The 19251-nt window shown below is 48.2% G+C and overlaps 1 protein-coding gene across 3 annotated transcripts in view; it reads right to left on the minus strand.

Annotated features, from left to right (window-relative positions):
* PPP2R2B (protein phosphatase 2 regulatory subunit Bbeta) overlaps positions 1 to 15020 on the minus strand; it is a 69585-nt gene extending 54565 nt beyond the window's left edge. Inside the window, exons 1-2 of one of the 3 annotated variants that reach the window (XM_004945052.5) lie at positions 14899 to 15020; positions 14685 to 14762 (exon numbers count right to left, since the gene is read on the minus strand). In XM_004945052.5, coding sequence (XP_004945109.1) covers positions 14685 to 14762; positions 14899 to 14908 — 88 coding nt within the window. In that variant the 5' untranslated portion in view covers positions 14909 to 15020. Of the gene's footprint in view, positions 1 to 9085; positions 9417 to 14684; positions 14763 to 14847 lie in introns of those variants that run through there. The other 2 variants (XM_046900423.1, XM_414666.8) reach the window with 2 other exon arrangements.
* Between the last annotated feature and the right edge of the window lie 4231 nt (positions 15021 to 19251).

Here is a 19251-nt window from a genome sequence, read left to right on the forward strand (position 1 = left end):
GGCTTGACTTAAAAAAAAAAAATCAGCTTCAACTGAAGAAAGCATTGGCTGTGGCTCAGACCTCTGTCCTCATTCACGTTGGTGTTCAGTGCCTGCAATGAGCTCCCAAACCAAAACTCAGCACGTGCTCCGCAATGGGAGCTGCTGTCAGCAGGGTGCAGCCGTGATGTCAGCTCAGCACAAGGGACACAGGCAGAGGATCTTCCCCAGCAAAGGAGCAATGATTACCCACAGGCAGTCAGCAGAGTTGCACACACACAAGACGTGGCACGGATCCATGGGAGTCCTGATGGGACCCTCGGGGACAGCTGGGAGGATCTGCTGTGGGTGGCTGAGGAACACAGTGGCAGCACCCTGGGGCTGTTGGTGGCTGCAGAAGGATGCTAACCCCGGTGCCAGCACTACACAGCTGGCAAACCACCTCCCGTAGCACCACCCCACACCAATCACAGCCAGTACAGCATCCCAGCCTCACACAGCTGCACCTGGGCTCCTCCCAGGGGTGAGATAACAGAAGACAATGTTTAGTTTTCCCCAGTGTCTATCTTTTGTTGTTACAGCCTCCTGGGCCCACAGCATGACGTAACCTAGAAGAAATGGGAACCACTTAGAAACACACAAAGGTGAGCCCCTTTTCAGTGTGCAGGAGGATGCTGAGGGGCAGCCGGACACAAACCCAGTACTGTGCAAAGCAGGGGGGCTCTGCTGCCCACACCCACCCCCCACCACTGCAGTGCCGTCCCACAGCCCAGTGCCAGGCACCAGTGTTACACCACCCCCAGGGGGCACGAAAAGCTTGAGTGTTGGATCAGATGAAGCACAGAGAAATCATTCCAAGCGCATTTTTTCCTCTCATCTTTGACTCTCTGCCCCTTAAAAGACAAAATTCTATGTTAAGGAGAGACTTCAAGTTGAGTTCCTAATGGCACCCTAACATCTGTCAGTACCTTGTGCACTTTGCCACACTGAAAGTGCTCTGAGAGCATCACCATTCAGACAGAAACGTATCTGACTGCTTTCTATGGCAACAAAAACACAGAGAGAATATAACTGCAACTATAAATCTCTGTGTTTCTGCAACAGCTGAAATCTTTTATGAATTCTCAAAGGTGATACAGAACAAAATAAAAACCTGTAAGAATATATATGAATAATGAAAATGTTTTTGTTTTCCTAAGAGGCCTTTGAAAGGACAAAGGAAAACACAAAGCAAATGCAACTGCCACAGCCAAGGAAAGATATTTTCAACTCCTGAGTTACCAGCACAAGAATGCGGGTGCAGCACTCATCCCTGATGGAATGAACGCATCCGTGTTTACCACCAATACGCCTGAACACCAATAACTGAACCTGGCAGCCCCAGACTGGGGCACCATGCCAGCCTGCGAGCAGCACACTGCTATCAGAGCTCCCCATCACCTCCCGTGTGGGCAGAGTTTGTTATTCCTTGTACAGAAGGATCCAGACAGGGGCCTGCTGCTTCCCTGCTCTCCCACTGCAGCTCATTTCCACGTCTGGCACTCAGCAGGAACTGCTGCTGACACATCCAGAAGGGCCGGACTGTTTCAACTCCACAGGAGTGAAGACAAGCAAATAAACAGAATTTGATGCAGAAGAAACAAAGCCTTAAGCTCACTGGGAGGAGAAACAGTCTTCACATACCATATTTCATTTGGATGCTATGCCTAATATTTCAGATACAGGACCACCTCACCCCCCCCCCATAAGAAACAATCCATATCTTTATGACTGCACAAAACTAACTCCATTTACTCTTATGGAAATAACAAACCAGGCAGATGCCTGCGCATGGAAGGATGCAGTGAGATTACAGGGAGGGTGATGTTCTTCACCAAACAGCAGGGGCTGATACAACCTTTAATCCAAGAAGTTGAAGAACAGCTAAATCAGGGAATGCAACTACTGTAGAAAGCTGCATCTCAACTTAGTATTCTCCTCCATTCTCCTGGGCAGCCTGGACTAGTATTAAACATGGAGGTTGGTGGCCCTGCCTTTAGCAGGGAGTTTGGAGCTTCACAATCCTTGAGGTCCCTTCCAACATGGGCCATTCTGTGATTCCATTGCCATTAAACTAATGGCCTCCCTAATTAGAGACTACTAGTCACACCATCAGCATTTGCACACATACACACCACTGTGCCTATAGAGCACACACCATCCTGCAGTATTAGCACTGCTTCAAGTGTAATTTGTGTGTTCTTCTCCAGGGCAATTCAGGGCAGCTGAGGAGCTCCCACCTGCTGCTGCCCCACCACTCACCAGAAAAATAGACACTTGTGGTACGCAGGGTGCTGGCAAAACCGATACACTGATGCTAAAGCGTGAGGCACACGGTAACACCTCCAGAAATGAACCGAAGGACAATCGACTCCCCTGCACTCCCTGCAGCCATGGCTGTGGCGCTGCCATGAGGCACCCAGCACCGGCTCCGCACGGTCACAGCACGGAGGCGGCGCGGAGGTCGCTGTTTGGCACTGGTCAGACTGCCACCCTCCGGCGCTTCTCTTTAACTGATGGTTTAACGCCTGCGATCACTTTCAGCACTTCCAACAGCCACGACAAGAACGGTCCTCCGCTTTGGGCTTACTGCCTCCCGTATCAAGTCAGCATCTCCCACCATCTTAATAGGGCACCACGCTTAGCAAAGGGCACCGCTGGAGCGCCCTCCTGCCGTCACTGCAGGGGAAGCTGCTGTCCGCAGCACGCGAGGAAATAATTGCTTTTATTTCTCATATGCATTAATCAAAAATGCTCCAACTGCCAAAATCTGAGCACAGAGCTGCCCCCGAGGCAAAAAGGTCCATTTTAAGGTGCCTTTGGTAGAGCTGTGGTGTTAAAGATCCCCTAAAATGCTCACCCTCGAGCTTAAGCCTTAACATCAGCTCAAACGTAAGTGAAGAAACCTTACGGCCTTCAGGGTGACCTCCAGGAAGGCAGAGCTTCGACGAAAACAAAGTTACAGTTACCTCGGGACCCAACACACAGACACTGCTGTGCTATTTTGTAGCCTTGCTGGGACAACTCATCTGGGAATTAAAACTTAACTTTAAGGGAAAGTCACATTTTGGCCTCTCGATGGCTGAAAATAGCAGGCATTAAGAAGTTCAGGAAATTGTCCACTTAGATACTAGTTTCATTACTTGTATACTTTTCTTTCACTAAAACAGTATTTAACCTCATGCTAAACATCAGCTCCATTAAGCACACCTATTGCTGGGGGTGTGCTTATTGTTTACCTTGCCATAGAGAACTGTACTGATCAGACATTGGACAACATAAGCATCTGACATTAAGGAGCTGAAGAGGAAGGTGCTCCTAAAGCAGCAGACAGATTCTTATTAAAGCCATCCCAACAAACGAGGCAAGTCAGCGCCGGACTCCTCATCCGGAGCTCGTGCTGCACAGCCTTTTGTAGCTCTACCTTTGTCCAACAGCGACACTGAACAGACCACAAGACGCACACCTGCAAAACATATTTGCTTGTATTGCACAAACCTGAATGGTGAGCAGAGCCCACACACACCCGAGTACAGAGCTGAGGTGCAGAAGGATGGCTGGGACCCACCACAGCCCCAGGCAGCCCAAGCAGCACCGCCTCACAGCGAGGCCAGCAGCTCCCAGCAGGCAGTTGTGCTCTCTGAACAGCTCCAGCTGCACACACAGGTGATGGAGGTGCAGATTTGGGGTCAGGGAAACAGAGGCTGCTCAGCAGGAGACCAACAAGTTGCCATTTTACCAGGTGGCAGAGATCACAACTAGTCTGTGTGCTGCTGCCCTCTGAATGCACTTCTGCAGCTTCTGAAGAAACCTGGAGGTGCTTCATGTTTGACCTCCCCACAGGATGAACCTCAGCTGCAGTGGGAGGGGAGCTCACTGCCACAGACAGAGCTGCACAGACCCATGGCTGCCATACAAGCAGGGGCAGCACCACAGGATGGGGTACAGCACGCAGCACCCTGGTGCTCCCCAGTTTGACCCCAGCAGGCTCTGCCCTGCCTCGTGGGGATGACACTGGGGACAAAGGCACGCTGTCCCTCCATGGAGCAGGGCTGTGCCCACCCTCACTACGCAGCCCTGCCAGGCACTGCCCTGTGCCAAACACAGCTGCGGCTCATGCAGAGCACTGCCTGGGAGCCAGCTATTGTCCAGAGGCCATGAAAGGAACATTCAAATGTGTCGTATTTACCCCCATCTATTCATTTAAATCAATTTATCCAACTGCACGTCCAGCCCTCGAGCCCTATGGCCACAGACATCAGCACAGTGGCTGCTCCGCACGGAGCACTTTGTGGGGCCCCTGCCCGGGGCCACAGCAGGCCCAGGTCCAGAGCTGCCGTTGGATGGGATCTGTTATAGCAATGACATCAGAGCAGCTCTGCCAGTCAGCAGTGATGACAACAAGGTGTGCAGAGCTGGAGGAGGAATCCAAGGTGGACAGCAAGCAGGAGGGCACTGCGTGCACCAGCACAGCACAGCTCCAGCCCAGCACGGCAGCTCCCACACAGCCCTCTGCTGACCGCCTCCCACTGCGGGGCCTGGAGCTGATCCGGGCTGCAACAAAGTGAAGCCCTCATCCTGGGAATACTTCTTAATTAATCTGATTGAGGCGTTAACACAAAGATGAAACTGGGGACTGAAGATTCTCCCCAGAGGAAAAGAAAGCAGGGAAAACAACAACAAATAGTCATCATGAGATCTATCCATGTTTTCTTCTAGCCCTGGTCCAATACTTAGTATTGGAAAATCAACACTTGTGCCAGTGATCCTACTGAGTATAGCTCAGAGTAGGTAAAACATTAACAATACCATCTCCCAGCAAAAAGCCAGCACTAATTCAATAGAAGGGCCAGATAGCAACCAGCAGGGCAGTGACTGCAGCCAGGAGGATAACGTCATAAAGACAATAGAGATGGTAACTAATGAGACTCACACCCAGATGATGCCTTGTAATTGTACAGCAAACTCTTTGTTTTCCAGTTCTGCAGCTGTGATCCATGACTTTTCCTGCACCCCACACCACTTGTTGTTCTCTAACGAGTTACGTTTGTACCGTTTCCCCCTTCACATCTGCAGCTACAGCAGCTCAGATGAAGCATGGCAGGATTTCAAACCCTTCATTACCAGTGGTGGCTGCTGCTTGTCTGCACCACACAAAGAAAGACGTGCCCTCCATGTGCTGTTTCTCAAACAAATCTATCCACAGTGCAGTGCGACATTGTTATCTCCCTCCACAAGAAAGAAAACTGGCCAGCACCAGAAGTTCCACACTAACAGTTGCAGACCTCATGCTCAGCCTACTGCTGATTCCAAGGTACCTCCCTCTGTACCTCTTACTTAACTCACTGATTTCATCAGTCTGCATTACTTGCACAAATAATGCACAGATATGGGCTGTAATGCCACAATCCTGGTCAGTTCTTCACAAAACTGAGAGGTGCTGATGCAGAGCAGATGCTGAGTTCACCACCTGAGCCCACACACAGCACCACCTCAACTCCAACCTTCATCTCATCCTCATTAGAGTTACTGAAATCATAAAATCTTCAGCACGTATTTCTTCTGAACTTAGTTTGAAAGCAGCAGCAATAAGTTATCGTTGTAGTATTCAGAATTTCAGCACTGAAGTATCAAAAGTGCATCATTCACATTCTGCAACACTACAGCACAGATCTCCTGAGCACATCAACAGGCTTTAAGGACAAGGAGTAGTTATTGCATCTCAACTTCAGCTGAAGCGCCCCAAATAATACCTCGGTAGAGCAGCCAGCATTGCAAAGCCGGGCTCGGGAAGCACAGGAATACATTTCTGTGTAAGGTTTGGGAGAAAAACACACGCGTGACCAAAACTTCGTAACCGTGACCTCAGAGCGCTCACTTCCCTTCTTTGTGCTCGCTTCCTCAGCTACAGGAAAGGACATTGTTTGTGTAATTCAAAGGCTTTTCCTGAGCATTACTTGCTCAGGACTCAAACAATCACCCACATCCTTGAGTTGAACACGTTGCAGAAAAAAACACCTTTGTTTTTGAAAAAAAGCAGTCATTGTGATCAGCCCATTGGTGCTCACACCGAAGTGCTTTGTTGTGTAACACATTCTCCAGGTGTACCACTGCTGCAGCTCCGAACAAACCTAACATTACACACACAGCTCTGCTAAGGTACCTTTTAACCCTTTTTTGGCAAATAGTAACTGTTAGAAACCCACAGTGCATCTTCTGTACCAAAGAAATATCTGGATTAATGTTCAGTGCACACATCACCATGAGAACAATGTAAACCCAAGTAGTTGCTTTGCAACCTAAGTGACAGATGGAGAAATGCTTTTCTACAACAATACTCCACCCTCAAACAGCTCAGAAGTGGCAAACCGAGTCCAAGAAGTTGCACCGTTGGCTCAAATTCTGTCAAAGTCCTCATCTTCAGCCAAGCTACAGGCATGCCTTTAGGGCCAGTGGGACACAAGCGTACGTTTCTGTGCATTTCTGAACAGCACTGAATTCAAACACATCACATTAAATGCCTGTTTGAATGCTTCACTGAGCTGCCATTAAGGCACAGCTAGCCAAGGCTCCGACAAAATCTGAAGACGCACATGCTGCACTGAACCCTGTCACATGCACTGGCATGAGGGCTGGCACTTCAGGATGACATCGAGCACCAAGAGCTCAGTGTCAGTAACAAGTCACATTGCCACCCAACGTAAAGGTGCCAGCTCCCTCCAGATGAACCCTCTAATTCATTACCATAATCCAGCACATTCACAGTAAAGGTAACAATGCTGCAGCATTCCCATGCCATTAGAAAGGAGTGCAGAGGAAAAGCTCTGCCAGGACAGCCACACATGTGGGGTGATGTGCAGACAGACGCTGCTGCCAGGCTGACAGAGGGAAGAACCTTCTCTGTCCTACAGGCTCAGCCCTCCTGCTCACCATCTGTTTGTGGAGCAGAGCCTGAAAGACCTGCCAAGATGTTCCGGGCTGGGTACAGGCCTGGGCAGCACCTGAATCCCATCACTGAATCATCACAGCTTCACCCCACAGAAGTTCCATCCATTTGTGAATGGCTGTACCCCACTGCAGCAAGCTACAGCTCCAAGTGCAGCTTCATCAGTCCAACAAGTCAGGGCAAGCACTGCATCCTGCTCCTGCCGGACACCACGCAGAGGATTCTTGTCTGCTCCATTGGCCCTTGCAGCCACACAGAGGACTGAGGCAGGAGGAAAGTTCTTTCCTCTGTTTTCATCTCCGTTCAGCCAGCAATTAAGCCTGTAGTCATTCAAACCCTCCAGATCTCAGTTTCACCCACAGTTAATGACACATCTGATAATTGGTATGAGAAGCAGCTCTGTACAAGTTTCTTTTTCTGCAATGGATGAGAGCAGATAACACAGCAGTACGGTATTCCTTCTTGAATCTAATTTTTTTTTCCTCTCAGTACTCTCCTATGACCTCCCCTAAAACAGTAATGTCTCTTCTGCTATTGCATAACATATTCCAGTAGAGCAATCCAAAAATGATTTAAAACATCTTAAGGAGCAGTGCCTTTGGACAAAGTCAAAATGAAAACAAAAGGAACGATCAGAGAAGAGGTTTTCAAAGAAAGAATTCCAGAGTAACGAACTCTGGAATTAGTCTGAGTCATTCTAAGCAGATAAAATTATCCCAATGGTTTTCAAAGTAATTTCTTTCCTCAAGTCCACACTGTCTGTTTGAACTAAAACATAGCAACCAAGAGAGACAGAACAACTCAACCTGGAGTCATCACCTATTGCCTTGTCCTTCCTGCTCAGTCCTTCCTCTCCATATCTTAAACCTGACAACATTCCCAGCCAGGCAGCAGGAGCCAAGGCAAGGTATTGCCCACTATATCTCTTTGTAGCTACATCATGCTGTGGACAGAGATTGAAGCCAATCATCTCAAAAATAGTCATGACCATACATCCCTGCAGTAACTGTCTTGATTTTCATGTTGTTTGTGGATGTCATTGGTATTTCATTCCACATACAGCCTTGAAGTGGCCAAATGAGTATCAGAAAGCTGAGTGACAGGAAGGTTACTTTCCCTTATTGAGGAATCACCAAACGGTCACCGTTTCTATGCCAGAATTCCCCTGCATGTCCTCTGCTCACTGCTTACTGTATCGCATTTAATCATCAGTCCTTCTTTCGCTCTTATCAAGTTTATATGTAAATATACTTGAATGACCTCAAAGCAACATTGGCAGTACTGGTCCTTACCCATGTGTAACTTAAGAGGTTTGCCTTCTAATTTCTCAATTCCATGGCTTTGGTAGCACATGTACAGTTGGACATAGTTTGTCAACCAACAGATTTATCCACCACAACTGCCTATGGCTGCGGTGCATGAGGGAGAGTGCTGCGACTCCACACAGGGAAGTTGGGAACGACTGAACATGATTCACAGAACGGATTGCTCACACACAGCCAATGTGCACGCAGTCATCACATGGGATTATCCATCAGTATGAAAAAGGACTCCTTATGGGAGAGCTCTCACTGAAGTCTCAGCAAAACACAGCCCTGCTGCTCTGCATTCCCACATGCAAAACATGAAGTTCAAGCACTGTTGAGAGCATCACATTTAACCCAAATAGTTGCACGGCTGCTTTGCTGAGACCTGGAAACAGCTTCACTGAATGAGGGAAAGAGCACAGACAAGCAAAGGCAGGAGCTGCAAGATGTGGGTTTGTTTTTTTTTTTTTCCCCTCCTTTTCTTAGGGGCGTACAGATGAAGTAAGCACTGCAGTTACAAACCACGTCAACCTGTAAACCATGCAGGGCAACAACTAGAAAGTCTTCCCTTAAGCCAGACCCGCTGCTTGCTGGTTTGCACAATTAGTGCACACTTGGTACATGCATTTACAGAATCAAAATCATTTTCTGCTATACCTACTGAGCTTTTTTCCCCCGCCTTTTGAGCCTTCTCCTGCCATAACCACCCCCTCCAGCCGCTGTCCCCGCGCCCTGCCAGGAGCAGCCGATTGCTCAGGCAGAGCGCTGCGCCGCAGCCGCGTTCCCCTCTCCGCCCCCCGCCCCGGGCCGGTACCTTCCGTGTGGCAGCTGGAGGAGAGGATGGTGTTCGCAGGCCTGAAGATGTAAGGCAGGTAACGTGAGAAGCATTTCATCTTCCAAAAACGGTATTTAAAAAAGGGCGAGAAAAACATCTACAGCTTAACAAAAAAAAACCCCAAACAAACCAAATCTCTAAAAATAAAGGAAAACATGAAGCAAGCCCTCCTCACTCCATTAGGATTTTTCCGGTTTCCAGATAGCCTACATGGCGCAGGCAGGGGCTCGCTGCGGGGGCTGCCCCGCCGGCCCCGCCGCTGCCCGTCCCCATAACCGCCGGCCGGCCGAGCGGCCCCGGCCCCGGCCCCGGGAGGAGCCCCCGCGGGCGGAGCGGAGCAGAGCGGGACGCCCGGCCCGGCCGGCACCGGCGCGGCATTGGCTGGGCGCGGCCGGGCGGATCGCTGACTCAGCCGTCCTGCCGGGCCCGGCCGCACCGACGGCCGCTGCCCCTCCGCCGCCGAGAAGCAGAGGGGCCACGATCGGTGCGGCCGCACGCAGCGGGGCGGGAGGCAGAGCGCGGAGCCTGCCCGGGTCATTCGTGCTCTTAAACGCCGCTGCTCTCCCGGTGCAACAGCAAAACGCAGATGAGATTTCCAAGGTAACGTCAGTTACGTGCTGCCTTTGGGGGTCAGAGCAGCTTTGCTCCCTCAGATTGCGGGTGGGGGACAGGGAATAACACGAGGGTTCACAGAGAGCACTCAGAAGCAAAGCATAGCACATACGGTGAAAACATGTTTTACCATATTTCAGATTATTCTAAAGAAGCACTTGTAATTCTGCCTTTCCAACATCCAGTTACACGTGCAGCATTTAAGAAGCAAAACAGACTTCTCATGGTTGGAGCTTAAAGCACAAATCTCACACCTGAGTGCAATACAAACTCTGCACTGGCTCTGCAGCCACCACTCAGGTGCACATGATGGGAAGTACCCGTGTCAGGAGAGCAGACTGGAAGGACATGCAGGACAAGTTGCTGGCCTAATCTCTCGTTTTCCTGATGTTTAGGTACTCCATGGACACGTTTCTGTTTTAGGACCAACTCACTCAATATCACTGTGTTATGTGAGCACAGGGTCAGTTTGCTCTTTAGTTTCATCATCTCTCTGCAGTCTCATTTGCATTGTCAGACAATGACAACACGACTGCATTTATAACCAACAAGATGCAAAGCACCTGTGGCACTGAGGAGAACAGCTTTTCTCTGCACATTAATCTCTTCATTCAAAACATCCTCTCTGGACTTGTAAGGAAACTGCAGGTCTCACTGCAAGCAAGGCAAAGCCATCCTGCATAGAAATGAGTGCCCCTACATCTGCATTACACAAGTGAGGGGGGCTGATAAAGTACTATTTTGTATCTCAAGTCCATCCCAGGAAATAAGGAGGCAGTATTTTATTGAGTACTCTTTATGGCAACTGCCTGTATATGTTCATACCTGGCTCACGCAATGAGGTTATTTCACACACTGATCTGGAAACATGAAACTATCTCTGAAACAAACAGTGCTGTTTATCTGGACCTGGAAACCACATCCAGGTTCATCTGAGAAAGAGATAAATATTTCCTGTTGTAATTACAGAGGAAAGCTAGGTGTGGTGTGCATAATTAAACCACATTACAGATGTGAAAACTGCACTTTTCTCTGATGATCAAAGTTTCTCAGCTATCATCAGGACATTTTAGAACAACATATGGAAAAGACTGTGCACAACTAACTGCATGGATGGCCAGACTTGGGAGCCTGAGTGTCTTTAGAGAAAGCCCCACAGCTGCATCAGCTGAGAACAGTTCTGGAGGAAACATTCAGCTTCTACAAAAAAAGAAGTGTGCATGGCTCTTCCAGTTGTACCCTTCCCACACTGTTATACCTGCACGTGCAGGCGTGCACCAGGAGGCAGCACACACATGGCTGTCTGCAGGTGGTGTGGAAGGAAGAAGTGGCAGCAGGCTGCAGCATGCCGGGTTTGCTGATTTATTCAGAACAAACCAGAGTTGGGTCAGCACCACAGTGCGTAACAACCACCTCATACTTCATGGTCACTTACGTAGCGTTACCCTTCTGCCTGCATAGGACTTAAGGTTTATAGAAGTTCCCATGGAGTTCTTGTCAGTTATCAGGTCCCAAACAAATGACTTCATCAGCACACTCTTCTGAAACTGAACTGAGGAATCAGCCTAGGAGAGAAGCCTGCCTGCAGGCTGCCCTGTCTCACGCTCTGCTTCTTGGTGGCTCCACTCTCCGATAAACACAGTTTGTTCCATCTAAAGACTTCACAACAAGCAATTTCTTTACTAAAATCAGCTGTGTCTGTGAGCTTCTTATGCAAACACCTGGAAAAGTCAATCCTTCAGGAATAGGGTCCATCCACACAGAGCCGTGCAGTGACTTGCTTAAGGTTTACTGGGAAACCCAGAGTGAAACAGAAGCCACAGCTGAGACCCACATGTAGGACAGAAATAGGAACATTGTGCCTCTGCTGTGTTCTGTGTGGGTGTGAATTTCTTCCATTGTTACTGAAAAAATATCCACTTAAAGGCAGACATGAACATCCCCTAACAAGCAGATCAATTCCACCTCATTATAATCATGTACCAAATAAAAGGCCTTCACCATCTTTATTGTGGGTTGTATCTATTTAAGTAGATATAGTCAGTTTTTATGTTCCACTAATGAACTGTATCTCACCTCACATGCAGGGATTCACACCTGAGCTTAAATAGCAAGCAACACAAGAATGAAACTGACATACAGGAGCACAAGCCAGGCACCGAGTCAGCTTGGTGAGCCCACAAGCATTCAACACTGAATGAGTAAACACAGCCACTCATTTGGAGCTATTGGTATTACTTGTGAATGATGTGGCAAACAGATGAGTGCAAGCAGCTGTAATAAAACCTCAGGTGAGCTGGAAGTGGCTGTCGGTCACAGCAGCCTGCTAGGATTGGGGGTTGTTGGAGCTGCACTATGCTCCAGACACCAGGAAAAACTTCTGACTGCAGTGGGACCAACGTAACTGAGCCACTACTATCAGTGTGGTGTTTCTCCAGTGGGCAGCTTTGCTGTACGTGTGCTTGCAGAGCAATTGTTCAAAGATAAGAAAAGCAATAAAGAACAGAACAAAATGATAAAGTTCATTACTATCTCTGTGAGGGTTTATGTGTGCAGGGAAAGGAGCAAACACACAGAATTATTCTCTACAACATTTTATAGCCAGAATAATAACATCACGTCCAGCTTAAGGAGGCTGCTCCTCACTGAAGGGTGTAGAATTCTATCACCATAACAGTAGCATCTCCTTTCACATACAACTGTACGCATCCCACTCGTAGCCAAAACTAATCTGTGAATTCAGACTGCTTGGATGTTACCAAGATTTATGAAGGTCAGAAATGTGCCATAAGGACTGGCATAGAACAAACAAGTTACATATGAACTTCTGATAAACGGGGAAGTAACTGTGATATACGCACAAGTACAGCACGTAATTCATATCTACATACATCTGAGCACATACACACCTGTATTCATATACAAGCACAAACAAAACCAGCAAAACAGAGCTTTCCACTTATTCACACTGAGGCCACGGGCATCCACTGATCAGACCTGACAAACTTGGATGTCTTTTTGTTACTGGTTCCACTGAACACAGCCTTATCTGTACACCTCTTCTATTCTTTGTCTCTTGACTACCCCAAGAAAAAGATTGCAGGCTCTCCCTGTGTGATGCTATACTGCAATAGAACACACAGCACTGACAGCAGAGCAGCAAAGCCCCAGGCTGCAACAGGTGAGGATGCACTCAGTGCAGCAGCCATAGACATAGAAACAATGGAAGAAAATCTGCTTACCCTTAGAAGACCTCAGCAAGGCAGGGATCTCCAGCAAAAAGCCCTCACCTCCACTGCCAGCACTTAAATGAGGTCTGGTCAGGGTTGGATCCTGGCTCCAGCCCTTCCAATCACTCAGTACATTGCACACAGCTGAGCTCCCCTGGCCTGGCCCTGCCTTCCCACCAGGTGCTCCATCACTGCTTCAAGCCATGACTTTGCATTGCCACTGCACCCTGCCATCATGTCTCTGTATTCTTCCAGCACTGAGTCCCAAACTTAAAAAATAAAAGCTTATAGTCTTCAGTTTGTAACTGGCTACATTAAAAAGGGGGAAAATGAATAAGGAGAGGAAGCCTTGTGTTTCATTAATCACAGACCAGCAAACAAGTGCTCTGGACCACTTGAAACAATTTCCTGATCATACAGTAAAAGCTCAAAACATTTGTAAGCATTTTTGCAGAAAACACCTTAGCAGGTGGAGCTGTGAGGAGCTGCACTTCTAGCAACACTTCTCCACACCCTGCTGCACTTCTGGGCAAGTCCTTTCCCAAACCGCTCTGTCAGAGGGGTGAGATGCAGCCCGTGCTGTCTATGTGGTGCTGCCTGGCAGGCAGTGTGAGCACAGCTCTGCCCACTACGCTCCCATCCCACCAGTCAGCATCCTTGTGTGGTTGTGCCTGTCTGGCACACGCTCAGCCTGCAGCGGGACCTCAGAGAACTGTTCCTGTGCTCCGACACATCAACAATAACGCAGCAAATGTACGTGCAAGTGCAAAAGGTCTCTGTGCTAACATCAACTGCCCGCTCTGCACATCAGGAAACAGAAATTCTCTGCTGTATTGGGCCTCCCTGCAGCTCTGAAACACTGCCCATGCTGGGAGGACCAGAAGAGGCAGGTGGCACTCATTTGTCTGTGAGAGGCAAAGTACAGACAGGGAACAAAATGTGAAGTAAAGGAGGAAAGGAATTGATGGATTAATAAGCAATGCAGTAAGAGAAAGCCAGATAAAAGTGTGAAAAGGGAATAAGAAACTGTAGGAGGAAGCCCAGTATAGAGCTGAGCACCAAACAATCATCATAGAAGGAACAGGAGAGCATGAACACATTCAGTTTTAAGGGCAGGAGAAAGGGATGCATTCATTCCTTTCCAGTTGCCCACATGTTTGCAGTTCACATGTTGGATGAATGCTTGCAGATGGAGATGTGCCGAACTGATTTAGGAGCACGGATCACCCAGAAAGCTGCTAGCTCTCCTAGGAGCTACCCTAGGCTCCTGGATCTCCCATACACCTGCACCAGCTCCTCCTTATCTTTGAATATGCATATATCTCATAGATACATATCTGTGTCAGTGCAATTCATTTTTAATGCCAATACAAGAATGGGCAGCAAGTTAATATTATGTCACCCAGGGATGGAACCCATCTGCTTCTCAGGAAGGATGTTACAGTGGAGCAGTGCGTCACACTGAGACATTCAAGCAAATAAAAGCTCAGAAACAACAGAAATGTATTTCAAGTAACACTGGTGCTAATCAATCACAATACCTTCCAATTAAACCTTTGGGTCAATAGCTAATTCAAGTTACCACCCCTTCTGCCATCTCTACATCAGGAAAGCAGGAGTGACAAGGAATGCACCTTCTCTCTTCACCCACCCGCACGCAGACAGCCCTGTGCAAGAAGGAGGTGACAAATGAGTACTTTGCGACTGCAGCCAACAAAAGGGGAAACGAAACTTACCTTCTGTCACCCCGACATCGATAGTTCCCTTCACCTGACTGAAGCACCACAGCACATCCTGCATGAGGTTTCCAAGTCCTGCCAAGGAAGTACATGCAGAACAAAGATGCGGTGACTTTGGCACACAGCTTGCCCTTGTTTAAGCAAACACACACATACATACATATAAACTGGCACGCGGATATCTGCAGTCTCTGTGTGCAAATAAACTCACCTGGTATCATCCTCCCACCCTACACGCAGGGTCAGCGTGGCAGAGCTGGGAGCATTGTGCCTGCACTGTGAATCGCCCGTCTGTCTGTGTGCTCTGTACCATCTCAGGGCCAGTCCCAGAATGGTGCAATCGGAGCCGTCCCCTCCACATCACAGCAGCACACAGAGCAGTCAGGAGGCCCCGCAGTCACACTCTTTGTCACAGCCTCTCTCCATCAGAATACTAATGGCCCCGATCCTTTCCATCACTGTTAAAGGGAGAGTAAAACAGAAAGAGAGAACTACGATTACTACTGCCACTAAGACGGTATTTTTTCCATTTTATGGCCCATCTCATTGTGAACCGATTGGTAACAAATCCCATCAGAATAAAGTCATATTGCAGTACATCATAACATCACCAGAACCCCCTTGGAAGCAGAAGAGCACCGAAGTTGCTTTAAAAGAGTCCTGGAGGTTTGTCTGCCAGAGGGCACACTAGCAGGCTGTAGCTCTCGGCTGCTCTCGCTGCCATAGCAGTACTCCATTATAACACTTAGAGAAATGAGGATTTTATCTACTGCTACCCCTCAGCTTATTGACAGCTCAGCAAAACCTCCCTTTTCACATCACACAAAAATTCCACATCCTCAGAGGACAACTTTCTCCCTTCCATCCCAGAGCACTTCCCAAACAAGAAGAGAGCAGCACGGCAGATCTGCAAAGGCAGGAAATGGCATCATACCTGAATCACACACCAGGGAAACGTGGCACAGAACATCTGAGCACCTTGCAGCGATCTCAGACTCACGTGGGAGTCACAGTGAGATACAGCCCAAACCCGATACTTCCCCCAGAAGAAAAGGAACACCTGAGACAAGGGAGATAAGACGTGGCCCAAGAGGTAACTGAGTTCCTTGGACTCTCCCATGGCCCATCCGTGCCACTGTGAGACTTCCGTCTATTTTTATTTATTAGATGCTTGGGTTTTGTATATTAATAGCAGTCAATCTGTATCACGTATACATCAATGCATACATTAAAAGCAATGCAATCACCCGGCGGTGCTGCAGCCCTGAGGAGCGCTCTCTGGTTCCACCATCACCGGATTTACCATCAGGGAATAAATGGTGCTGCTGGGACAAGGCGTGCTCACAGCTGGCGGAGTTCTCTGGGTTGCCAGAAGATGACTTTTGCTAAGGGAATATGCTTCCCTGGCTCATGTTTGCTCAGCCTCCTCCCAGAGGGAGAGGAGGGAGAGCATTTATGCAAGTTAGTTCATACAAATCAACAGCTGTTATAGCAATTTTTTCCCCCACTGATTTGAAGTGTGAATTATAAAGGCTGGAAAGCAAACACAGCAATCAAGCCCATCAAACAAGAATATTTTTATGTGTGGGATTTTCTGTATGTGGTCATGACAATAATAAGATCTCTGATTCTCTACTCCAAGCAAACCAATGAACAAATACTGCCTTTTCTGACTATGGTGGTAGAGTTTATGTGGTTGCTATTTTCCTCTTACAAGAATTTTACTATTTATTGTTTAGTCACCATGGGGACACTGTAGAAGCCTCATGCTAGGCTGATAGCTGCCATTTGATAACGTTGGTCTGAAGAACAGAGTGTCTTTTTGCTCAGTGAAGAAGTGAACGCCTCGCTGTGCTCCCGGCTGCTTTAATGTAAGGGATGGGGTTTTATGGACATGTGGAAGTGCTGCAGGAATTGCCAAGCTCCCAGTTAAATCTGCTGCCTCGTCATTACTTCTGCATAACCACCAGATTGATTTGAGCCTTCAGTCCTTACTTTTCTGTTTGCCAACCTGTGACTGCTTTGTATTGCAACTTTATTAATGCGTCACTTGCATAAGAGATGCCTGACGTTTCAGACATTCAATTACTGGCACTTTGCAAAGATTTCCATGTGCATAAACACATCTGTCTCGTTTTGTGTGACTGTTCTGAAGAAGACAAACACCACATGTTTGGTGACATTCTCTCCATGTTTTCAAAGCACTTCTCAGGCACAGATGCTGCTGAAGATGTTCATGAAGAGCTTTCAGCAATGGGAATGTGAAGTTGGACATCTGAACTCTTCCAAATGCTGAACACGGTCCAAAGGAAAGCCAGCTGTTTTGTGACACAAAGTCAGGAGCTCATGATGCAGTTGTAACAGTTTCACAGGTGTGTAAGGCGTTAAAAAAAATACACAGAGCTCCCAGTTGCCATTTTAACCCCCAGCTCCCATGGCATGGCCTTCTGCCTCTACGAATTGAATTCAGGAAGATAAATTAAAAGTTGCCTGAATAACAGATCAATATCTCCTTAGTTTGCATTTAAGCATTCCCTCTGTGGCTGGATGTAAGCTTGCTGGGAACTTCGCCATAGCCCAGAAATAATATGAATCACAGAGCTGGGCACGGATGTGCCAGTAGTCACTTCCAGGCACAACTTCCATTCATCCGCTGCAGAAACTTGGAAGAAAAGCATTTGGAATCTTGTCAAAAAGAACCCCTGAATCCTGGCCGTGCTCAGACAGCAGTGCTGCTGTGGCAGCCCCACACTGTGCCATGCTGTGCCATGCTGTGCCTCCCAGCAGTGCAGGTCACTGTCAGAGCTTTGGAGCAGCTCACTGAGCTGATCTCTGATGCTGAATCATAGAGGGGGAGTTTGTATGGAAGGAAACAAAGCCAAAGGAAAGCTGTGAGTGGAGAGGGAGATGGTGAGCATGACGTATCTGAACGCAGGCAGGGGAAAGAATGAAGGCTTTTGGAAGTTCTGCAGTGCTTGCTGGAGAGCAGATGGAAGGTTCAATGTGCAGCAGTGAGCCTCATCTGCCTGCTGTGCTGCTTGCAGAGCTCAGCCCAGCACCTTCCCTTTCACAGACAGCTGCTCGGTACATTTTTTTTGCCCAACATCCTTTGCCACTCCCTGTCCTCAATCCTGCAGTGCTCACATCGCACCATCCTCTCCTGCACTGAGCTGGTCTCACTGGGCACAGCAGGCACGGCTCCTCGGCCTCCGGAGCGTGAATACCACAGTGCTGCAGAAACTGGGCTGGAAATACGGCCCCTGGTGGCTGAGTCCCCATTTGGCGTGTTGGAGAAGATGCCGATTCAATGGACGGTGTCGTGTTTTTATGCTCGATTACTGGCTTCAGAGAGTTCTCAGCAAACCACGGAGTTGCTGTGCTAGGCATCATCCCTAACTGCTGGACTTGTTTCCTTCAGAACATCAGTTCTTGTCAGGAGAGTGCGTGTCATGACTTTGATATATGAAAAAAGCCTACCTGCAAACCTGATCTCTCTCTTCTCTGTGTGCAAATTAAACGCTCTTTTATTCTAAGAAGTTGGAGAACTCCCTAAAATCAAATCTGCCTGGGGAAGGGCTCCATGCAAGCACTGATGGGCTGTATGCTGTCAGCTGCCAACTGCATTGCATCCCGTTCTGAAACTGACTGAGTCATGAATGCTGAGCAGCAGTGGGAGAGCACCTGCCTGAGCTGCGTGTGACAGCCTGTGGATGTTGGTGGGACTGAGTGCTGTACACAGAATGAGGGCACTCCCTGCTGTGCCTGAGGTTATGGTTTGCAGTAGTTTAAAAGAGGGTAAGTAGGAATGCTTGTTACTTCCCAATCCATCTATGGATATATCACATAACTATAAACCAGCAAATTTTGAGGTGTGTCTGTTTTTACTGTTGTAAGGCTGAGCTGAAAGTTTGTTGGAGTAATTCTTAACTTCCCAGCTCCTTGAGGAGACCTATTAAAATAACAGGGTTTTTTTTCCTCACAAAGCTATACATAAAGCATTCATTTCTGCAGAAGTTGACCCTCCATAGAGCACTTCTCATCCTTCAGATCTGGATATATTCATATGCAGTTGAGATTCGCTGCTGGTCTTTTCAAAGCAAATGCCACCAGCTCTGTGCCCCGGTGGCACCACAGCAGAAGGAACGTACAGCGCAGGGACCCCAGAGCTCTGTGCTGCAGGAGATAAGGGCGAGGGCACCGCACTGCCAGCGGATGCACACAAAGCGTGCCATAATGTGCAGGATTTTGCAGACTCTTCACCAGGAGTAGAACTGTAGAAGGAACATGGAGCTTCAGTTAACAGTACCGTGAGTGCATGGGGGGCTGCCCAGCAGTCTTCTGAGCAGGCGGTGTCCTCTGAGGTAACTCTGGGTTCCGAGGACCCGCTCTGCCATAAGCTCCAGTGTCCCCTAGCGGGACAGTCCCGCAATTTCACTCATTGCAGGATGGAAAAGCCGTTCGTGTCTTTTGCAAACTGAAGATCAAACCCTAACGAAACCTTGCAGAAGTATTACTGGTGTGTGTGAAAATTCTCTTTTAAATTGGGCTACGGGATATTTTAGAT

This window comes from Gallus gallus, chromosome 13 (genome assembly GCF_016699485.2).
Source record: "Gallus gallus isolate bGalGal1 chromosome 13, bGalGal1.mat.broiler.GRCg7b, whole genome shotgun sequence".
In the NCBI taxonomy this organism is placed as follows: domain Eukaryota; kingdom Metazoa; phylum Chordata; class Aves; order Galliformes; family Phasianidae; genus Gallus; species Gallus gallus.